This window comes from Mytilus edulis, chromosome 9 (assembly GCF_963676685.1).
Source record: "Mytilus edulis chromosome 9, xbMytEdul2.2, whole genome shotgun sequence".
NCBI lineage: Eukaryota > Metazoa > Mollusca > Bivalvia > Mytilida > Mytilidae > Mytilus > Mytilus edulis.
Window position 1 is genome coordinate 64,182,083 of NC_092352.1, and position 10,541 is coordinate 64,192,623.

Below are 10,541 nucleotides of genomic sequence, written 5' to 3' on the forward strand. Positions count from 1 at the left end.
TGTTCCAGGGTTATACGGTTAACGGTTTATGAGTTAAAAAAACATACCAACAAATTTATTACGTAATGGTAGATAACTCTATAAAATTTCATCTAATTGCCTCGATCCAAATTAGCCTAAAATTCCTGAGGATTTAACGAACAATTTGTAAAAGAAATGTTGTTGATATCTTTTTTTGTTATGAAGTAGATGCACACATATGATAAACAGTGAATAGGGAGATATCTCAGCAGTTTGAAATTTAAAAGCTCATAAACTATATGATACAATATGAGAAATATCTGAACAATTGAAGGTCTTTCCACATCAAAGAAATTTTGAAAAGAACCTAGTTTCTTAAGACTGGTTTTAATATGCTTAAAAGTGAACTTAAGGAGATAATGTGCTACTTCCGGTTAAGTAAATGTCACTTCTGGTCTCATATGATAGCTTCTTTCACACTGATTCCAAAAATATATAGTTTTATATACTTTTGCCTGTAAACCCGGATATAATTGACCACTTCCGGTTTACAGAAAGTCACTTCTAGTCTTTAGGGATAATTCAATGTATTTAAATTTAAATTACATATATTATATTGATTCTGAGTACTTTTATATGAAAAAAGTGCAAACATAGCTACTTCCAGTTGTCTCAAGGTCACTTCCGGTTGTCATTTTTCAAGGTCATATTTCACCTAATCTTTTGTTGTAGGTCAAAAGCAAAAGTCAAAATTAAGAGGACCTCCTGAGGATGTAACGAACAATTTGTTAAAAGAATTTGGTCGATATCTTTTTTTGTTTCAAAGAAGATGCACACAGATGATAAACAGTGAATAGGGAGATAACTCTTACAAAGAAAATGGTTCGGCTTAGCAGGGTGAAATTTAAAAGTGTATAAACTATATGATACAATATTAGAAATATCTAAGCGACATATTGCGAAACAAACATTTATCGCAAGAACAAAATTTGGCGGAAAAAAAATAGCTTCTTTCACACTGATTCCAAAAATATATAGTTTCTATATACTTTTGTATGTAGAATGAGAGATATTTGGCCACTTACGGTTTGTTGGAAGTCATTAGTCTTCCTAATCAGTTTATGTATCTATATGACAAAATATATGGACTCTGAGTACTTTTATATGAAAAAATTGCAAAAAAGGCTACTTCCGGTTTTCTCAAGGTCACTTCCGGTAGTCCTTTTTCAAGGTCATTTGTCACCTAACCTTTTGTATAAGGTCAAATGCCTTTATAAAGAACTTAGTTGGAGTTATAATCAAATAACCTCATATCAAGACATTTCAGGGGCACTAACTCCTATAAGATGCCATTAAATTGTATAAGACTGAATGTAGCGTATCTTCGTTACAATAAAGCAGACATTTTGCACTTGTTCTTTTATATGTATCTTTCAAAGTGTCGGAGAAAATGCAAAAACAAACAAAAGTCACAATTGAGAACTTGACCTTGACCTTTGACCTTGACCTCATTTTCTAAGTTAGGACCTAGGGGCTCAAATAAGAATATTCCAGGGTTATCCGGATAACGGTTTATGAGTTAAAAAACATACCGACAAATTTATTTTGTAAAGGTAGATAACTCCTATAAAATTTCATCGAATCGCTTCTATCTAAATTAGCCAAAAATTCCTGAGGAAGTAACGAACAATTTGTTAAAAGAATTTCGTTGATATCTTTTTTTGTTATGAAGGAGATGCACTCTGATGAGAAACAGTGAATAGGGAGATAACTCTTACAAAGAAAATGGTTTGGCTTAGCAGGGTGAAATTTAAAAGAGCATAAACTATACGATACAATATGAGAAATATTTAAGCAACATTGCGAAGCAAACATTTATTGCAAGAACAAAATTTGACAGAAGAAAAAAATAATAATAATAAGAACAAATACAATAGGTCTTTCCACAGAAAATTGGAAAGACTTAATAATAATCAGAAGAAAACCAATAGGTCTTTCCACAGAAAAGTGGAAAGACCTTATAATAATCAGAAGAAAACCAATAGGTCTTTCCACAGAAAAGTGGAAAGACCTAATAATAATCAAATGAAAACCAATAGGTCTTTCCACAGAAAAGTTGAAAGACCTAATAATAATCAGAAAAAAATCAAAAGGTCTTTCCACAGAAAAGTAATTATCAAATCAATATCGTCAAGAATAACCCCAAAAAAAAGTGGAAAACTGATTATTTTAGAATGTTCTAAGATCTTCTAATTCAAAGGATCATAACTTCGCACAAAATCATCATACTGGAACAAAATTCGCACTTGATTGTGTTGATCTGTAACTTGTCATGATAAAATAATATACCCAATATCAAATCAATATTTTCAAGCATGATAAAAAAAGTCTTAAAAAATGATTTGCTGGGCTGATTGGTGGACAAACTGACTGACAGACAGAGAGGCGCAGTGCAAACCTTAATTCCCATTCGACTTCATCGGTAGGGGGGAAAAGAACAGTCACACACATGGCATACCCATCCTCACTTCAGTTTATAAATGACCCTATTTATCGTATTAGAATTGAATCAATTCATGGAAGTGATAAATTTGTTGTAAATTTACACATGGCGTTATATTCGTTAATTTTATACCTTGCTAACACTCAAGATAAAATTTGAAAATCATGGCCAAGGCCATATGGAAATTTACAAAAAATCTATTGCTTTCATGCAGATTTGCTTATAAATGAAGTATATCCTTTATCAAAAATAGATTATTATCTAAATAAAAGACTTCACTTCATCCCAAAAAAATATATATATAATAACATTCAGAAAATAAGTTTATACAGAATAACAAACAAACCTACCAATAATTCTTCCAAAAAAAATACCTGTAACCTAGACCTGTAACCTATTATGATAAAACAATACACCAAATAACAAATCAATATTTCCAAGCATGAAGAAAAAAGTCTAGAAAACTGATTTTAATACCAGACAGACAGAAAGATGGACGGAGTGCAAACCTAAAGTCCCCTTTGTCTGTCTTTTTTCTGTGGTTAGCTAGTCAAAATGTACTATTGTATTGTTTATTTGGGAATTTCTCTGTCCTGAATATTCTTGCATTTATTTGTACTGTATTCCTGTCCATATATTGGTGTAATTTTAGTGTTATATTTAACATTGTTATAAAAGTGTGAGGTTTGGCTAGACACAAAACCAGGTTAAACGGACCATTTTTTCTTTAAATTTCCTGTACCAAGTCAGTAAAATGGCAGTTCTGATCTTATAGTTCGTTTCTGTGTGTGTTGCAATGTCTTTTGTTTTTTGCACTTCAGTCTTTCTCTTATTTCGTTGTTTTTCTCTTATAGTAGATGTGTTTCCCTCGGTTTTAGTTTGTAACATGGATTTGTTTTTGTCTCAATAGATTTATGGCTTTCAGCAGTATACTTCTGTTGCCTTTATTTACCTCTATCCGTTGCATGCAGCAATACGGGTTTTGCTTTTATCTGGCAGAAGTCCTTACTGGTGCCTCCCATGTACCCTCAAAAGTCTGAAATTTCTTTTCTGAAGCCATTTTTGAAGCCATTAGCAAAATGCAATGAAAGGAATATGTAAATATACATTTGATTTTATATTTTAGCAAACAAAATTAAGGGAAATGTACAAGCAAGAAAATACAAAGTGCTTAAAGGTAGAGGGACAATTGAAAGAAGATAAGGTTAAACAACAAAGAATGGAGACAGAAATCATATTATTGAAGGCTAAGGTAATTTGTTTCAACAATGATTAATGTTAATTGCTAGGGAATTTCAAAGGAAGAAACCAGATTTTTTCATCAAGACTTGCTATTTATTCAAATCATTAATTGAATATGTCAGATAATTATGTTAAAGATCTTATGAAACAAAAAGGAATTTTAATAAAAAGTGATGTGAGATAACAACCAATCGATACATCATGCTTTATACAATATATGGTATTAATAAAACTATTGTACGCTCTAAATTACTTCCTGATCAACCACTCTCTTGGTTTGGATTCATAGGAAATATTGACATGAAGTGAGTTAATACTGAACAAGAACTTGAGAGCAATTCTACATAACTGTCAAAGAGATATCAAAATACTCAGAAATGTCCATGTAAGTTGTTTCAGTACAATAGATTTTAAACAGGTTATGGAGTACTGTATTGCCATACAATACTCTCGGAATGCTTGTTTCATGTCAGATATTCAAATAATCAAATCTTCTACTGTGGATTAATCATAATTCGATGGGAAGCAATTTTCATGGATTTCTTGGCCACAGGTAAACCATGAAATTAAATGTTCAACAAATGACAAATTTTCTGTAGGCTTGTTGTATGCAGACCTCAGAAAAACCACGAAATTGAAAATCAACGAACATACAAGTTCCCCTTTATCCACGAAAATTGGTACCCACGAATATAAATGAACCCACAGTATTATATATTAATTGTTTTTTTTTTTAATTTTAGGTGACACACCTGTACAAGCAATTAGAACAAGGCAAGTCAAAGCCTCACAAGCCACAGGACAAATTACAAGCCCCAGTGAAACCAACAAAGATAACAAAATCATCATCACCAATTGAGTCATCTTCTTCATTCATAGAGTCAGAACTTATAGCCTCAAGCTCAATGACAGGAGTAAAATCAAAACTGGTGGAGCATAGCAAGAAAATGTCAAATTATGAATGTGAACGATGTCAAGCACAGTTTGAAGATGAAATGGAACATTTATGCCACATTAACAAGTGTTTAGATTGATATCTGTAATGCAATCCTGAATGCAATATTCTTTGTAATTTTAATTATGGTTCATAGTTTAAATTTATGGATGTACCTGCCAAAATTTTCGTATGAAATCATCGGGAATTACTTTTGTCTGCTATAAAAAAAACAAGTTGCTTTCTTTAAAAAAAAAAGAAAAGCAATACATGAACCTAAGACCGCTGAATGCCGGATCACCAAAAGATTGTTGCTGAATTTGTGTTTGCTTTTGAATTGAAATAATTGACTGTGAATAGAAAAAGCCAAGTGAAAGTATATATTTACAGCTTCTATTTGAATAGTTATTTGAGAGCTCGACTATTTTATTTATTACTTGGGAATGTACATAATTTTTCCGATTATAACCCTTTGGCAAATCCTAATTTCTACTAACCGGATGACTTATGCAAATTGCACAAACCTATCGCAATATAAATTTATGCACTCAGTTTGCTTTATAATGTGGAATTCTGGATGCATTTATTTTATCTATCATATCTTTATATTTTGTTTCCTACATGAATGCCTTTATATTCTCAACTCGTATTTGAAGCTGTCTTGGCATGCAATTGATTGGGACCTCTTATGAAGAGACTTATTTTGGATTCATAAAACATCTTAAATTTTAAGGATTTCCTGATTTTACTTAAATCAATTCAAACATTCTACAGGGAAACTTAGTTTTGCCGAAGAATTTCTTAATTCAGAAGTTTATGAATACCTGTACACACTTTCAAAATAACCAATGTATATAAAAAGGTATGTAGATATAAAAAACGCTAGACACGAGTTAAGTCTACAAAAAAAACATCAGTGACGCTCGAATGAAAAAAGTTAAAAGTCTAAACACATTACAAAGTTAAGGAATCTATTCCTTGGATAGAAAATCCGTAGCTTTTCGAAAAGGTCAAAGTCTATAATAGGACAGTGACTCAAAAAAGAAACAAAAGAGAAACAACTTGAGGTCAGAATACCGTTAGTAATGATGACCGTGCTTGAAAGTCACTTGTAAAGCTCTTTCTGCCGTGTCCTGAATTTAGATAACAAAAACGAAAATAAGCTTTCACGAGTGAATTTAATAGTATTACATGCAAGTAGTATTTTAGCGCACGAAATAGTAAATAGAAAGCATCTCACTTATACTCAGGAAAAGAATACGCATTTGCGTCATCACATATCTTAATCTAATATTGAATTCGAATGTCAAACGGCCTACATTAAATGTTTTGATTCCGGATTCATTGACATTTATCCGGAATTTTTGAGAACGCAAACCGATAGTGTGCTTTTGAAATGTGATCTATAATGTGAATGAATCAACACGTGTAGGATAGTTAGACACACAATGAATACAATTTTCAAAACCGTACCATGATAGTACAAATATGTAGATGCTATAAGGTTAAACTATTAAAACAAACAAACAAAAATTGAATTAAAGTTTTAAAATAAGTTACCGTTCCTGTTAGTATTTTTTTTCAAATTCTTTTGAATATTATATGTAATATCAATAAAAAGCGTCAAGTATTTACGGATGGACATTTTATTTATCGAATGAATTTATTTTTAAATTCTAACATTCCACTATGTGAATATATTACTATACAACATATAAGCAAAGACTTCTAAATCCATACTAAAAGTATAAAGTAATCAACATTATGGTTGAAATTAAATTTAGTTGTAATTATTGTAAATTATTTTAACGGTTGTTGTGAGCTGCAAGGATTTAAAATCATGCTTTATGAATTGAAAACACACAAGTATTTTTATTCACGACCGTTTAAAATTTAAATATTTAATAAATTGATCTTACTTTCTGTTTTATGGATATATTACAATACACAAAAATAAATAATAATTACTCATAAAACCTAAATACTAAAATGGTATGAAATATTTAACGTAGAAGTATAATGATTATTGTTTATACACTTTTTTTTGTTTTTTTTTGTAGGATTCAAGAATTTATTTAGATTTAATTTTTATGTTTCCTTTACAAATGAATATTTAAAAATAGCAATGCAGAGTATCTTGTCATATAAAATACTTATTTCTTAATTGCAACTCTGAAAATATTCTGATTTCAATCATTGTTAGTTTCTTCAGAAACATAAATACAGTATATATTTTGTATATATTTCTTTGATTCCGATTGTATTAAATACTTTTGATAAGAATATTATCTTTCTGTTTTCGATCTAAATATTAATATTTTAACCAGAATGTTCTCTCCCGTAAGTCTATGATGAAATACACAGTAATTCCGTGGTTAAATCTTCAAACATAATTAGTTAACATGTTATCGAGACAACAGACAATACCACGTTATAATTGACCCAGATACACACAGTGTACAGTGGTCGATTTAAAACAAATATAATTGCGTCGTCAAGGGCCATCAAGGGATCATAACAGATAACGTAGATAACAACCTGTTAAGACCTGTATAAATGACCGAAAACTTTAGAGACGTTCCGAGAATTTTATTCTGACTTCCGGCCGAGAGATATCGAGTGGACCATAGACACATCCAAAACTCGCCAATATATAAGCATGAACCCCTCAGGGGGTTCATGCAAAAAAAGCATATGTGGTTAGTGGCAGGAATAGCACATGAAGAAATATTAAATGGGTTTTCATTTTGTGTTGGATGTTATTTGACTCACGCAGCTACGGTGGCACATGCTGCTGCGATTTTTCAGGTTGAACAATTAAAGCTCTTTGATTTCTTTCTTACTGATAATCCTACAGTTTGCCCCTGTCCCCTGTAAAGTTGTTTTCACGTAAAAGAGGCTTTACTTTTAACAAACAAGAGAGTGTTTTTACTTAAATAGTTATCAAAGGTACCAGGCTTATAATTTAATACACCAGGCACTCGTTATGTCTACATAAGACTCATCAGTGACCCTCAGATCAAAATAGATAGAAAACCAAACAAGTATAAAGTTGAGGAACATTGAGGCATACCTGTCAACTGACCCGGATTCTGTGGGTGTGACCCGAGATTTTCACAATTCTGAGGGTTCACCCGGATCACCCGCCGGGTCATTGAAATAACCCGGAAATTCCGAAAATGACCCGATTTCACCCGTATTTCTTAGCCTTGAGATTGATTTTCATAAGTAATATTCCTTTGAAATACCGGCAAATTCGTAATTCTTCCATGAACATGCAGTTCATCTAGCTATGTAAACTGTCAAATTAAGTGACCCATTAAGTGCATGGCTTCACTTGACAGCTTTGGTGTCAAACACACTGTTGATTAACACCAATTACCTTAGCTTTAAGTCGTAAATAAATTGCCCTGTTGTTTTACAAAGATATTTCAACTAAGATTTACTTCCCCTTATTTGTCACCATTCAAAATTATTCCTTATATTTACGTTTTATGGGTGGAAAAGATTAAATCATAATAATATAAAATTCAAATACATATTGAAAAATAACTTTTCATTATTTTTATACTTTTATACAATTAAAAAAAAAAAATAAAGTTGAAAATTATTTTTTACATTTATACTTCCTTCCTTTAACTGTATTACTATATTTTATCATAGTCTAATTTCTTTGTCAACTGAGAGCCGACCGTGCAAGGGCTGTATAGCCAGTCAAGGTCGTTAAAAACTTCCATTTGTTTGTCAACTGAGAGATGAATGTTCATACATGTAATACCTCTACATGATATGTTTAAAGGCTAGTAGTCTCATTTTAAAATTACATTTGAAAAATAAATTTTAGATGATGACAAAAAGTAAAGGACATAAGACTGTGATACACAAGTTTATAAAAATCTTTTAAAGTGTAATGAAATAATAATAAATAAGGTTTAAAATACCATAACCAAGTGAACATACATTGATGTTTTGGTATCTTTGATATACATTATAAGAAAATGTACCATAAATACTGAAATTCAGCTCGAAAAAGTTCGTACGCGTTATGACCTGAGATTTGATTCTTCAATGCAGGTCATGACCTGCATTTTCATCGTCACAGGTTGACAGGTATGATTGAGGACCAAAAATTCCAATAAGTTTTGCCAAACACGGCTAAGGTAACCTATGCCTGCAATAAAAAAAAAAGTAAAAGAACTTTGAGGAAAATTCAAAATGGTAAGTCCCTTATCAAATGACAAAATCAAAAGTTCAAACACATCAAAGGAATGGATAACAACTGTCTTATTCCTTAATTGGTACGAAAATCCTTAGTATTTTAAATAAGTTATACTTTTATAAACAGTAAATTTACAAAAATGACCATATAACATTAAGTGTCTGTCAGATGTAAATATCAACTTCTAAAAATATATAATGTAGGTGACATCTTGACATAATTACAAAAGTGCATGGTAGTGCCTAAAAGTATTGAAGGTATGTGCATCTTATGAGTTTATACAGATTCTTAACATGTAACGTATTAAAGGGTACTTATCAAATTACATTTAATTGAGAATGTAAATGGGGAATGTGTCAAAGAGACAAAAACCCAACCAAATTGCACACATCAGCTGAAGGCCACCAATGGTTCTTTAAAGAAACTCCGCACCCGGAGGCGTGCTTCAGCTGGCCCCTAAACAAAAATGTATACTTGCTCAGTAATAAGATGTCATACACCAATTTGGACAGGTTTTTTTTACCTATGTTTATTTATAATCCAGACAAGTTTCTATTTTGTGTGTATTTTGTAGATGTATTCTTAGTTATTCTTTAGTTACTTAACTTAATTTTGAATCCATATTGAATCATAGAAAAATGGGTTTTAAACCACCACCAATGATCATATGAATAGGAGTAACTTAATTGCATCCATGGTAAAATTCACATCAGTATTAATCTAATAACTGACGTCTTGTTTTACAAATATATAGAACACTTTGATAAAAGTCCTTGCTTACTTATATGATTAGAAATAGATGCCTGTAAAATCTTGTCATTGCTCATTGTTAAAAGTTTACTTTTTGTTGACTTCACATGTCGATTTTTCATTGATATTGTTATATTTATAAATTAACTGTTTACAAAATTTTGAATTTTTTGAAATAATAAGGCTTTTCTACCTCAGGCATAGATTACCTAAGCTGTATTTGGCAACACTTTTAAGAATTTTGGATCTCAATGCTTTGTACTTTATTTGGCTTTTTTTTTTTAACTTATTTGGATTCGAGCGTCACTGATGAGTCTTTTGTAGACGAAACGCGCGTCTGATGTATATATAGACAATAATAGTGCATTGACTTGACATATCGTTGATATGTCAAGTCAATGCACTATTATTGTCTTTATACTGCAATCTAAAAAAAACATTTTCAATTGTTGTTTAATGCGTTAAGGTTATTTATTTGATTTAAATATTGGGGAAAATATCCTTTAAAAAGGCCTCGCATCATGCTCGCGGAGAAATATACAACACAATGAAATTACATTTACCTGTTGAAATTAACACTCAATGGTGAACGAAATCGTTTAGTAATGACTTAATTATCAACCATAAGCATAATACATAATGATTTATAGGTTGCAAACAAAAAATATTAACAAATTAAATGTTTTTCCAATAATTGCATTTGAAACAATGTTGAGTTATTCCACGCATCGTTGTATGCATTTGAAACAAGAACAGGTTGATGAGGTCGTATGAATAATTCATTATTATTTCGGCAATTTCTATTTAAATATTCATGAGGAAAAGTGATATCGGGTCAGTGACTGTATATGACATAGAAATATACTGTCAACGCATTTTGACTGCTCAAATAGAAGGAGTGCAGTATAAAAAAAATTTAGTCCTGGTATCTA

The 10,541-nt window shown here is 31.0% G+C and overlaps 1 protein-coding gene across 7 annotated transcripts in view; it reads left to right on the forward strand.

Annotated features, from left to right (window-relative positions):
• LOC139488808 (uncharacterized) overlaps positions 1–6,923 on the forward strand; it is a 55,668-nt gene extending 48,745 nt beyond the window's left edge. For all 7 annotated transcript variants that reach the window (XM_071274732.1, XM_071274736.1, XM_071274735.1 and 4 more), the window contains 2 exons: positions 3,591–3,716; positions 4,450–6,923. In XM_071274732.1, the coding sequence (XP_071130833.1) occupies positions 3,591–3,716; positions 4,450–4,740 (417 nt within the window). In that variant the 3' untranslated portion in view covers positions 4,741–6,923. The remainder of the gene's footprint in view (positions 1–3,590; positions 3,717–4,449) is intronic.
• Positions 6,924–10,541: the final 3,618 nt, after the last annotated feature.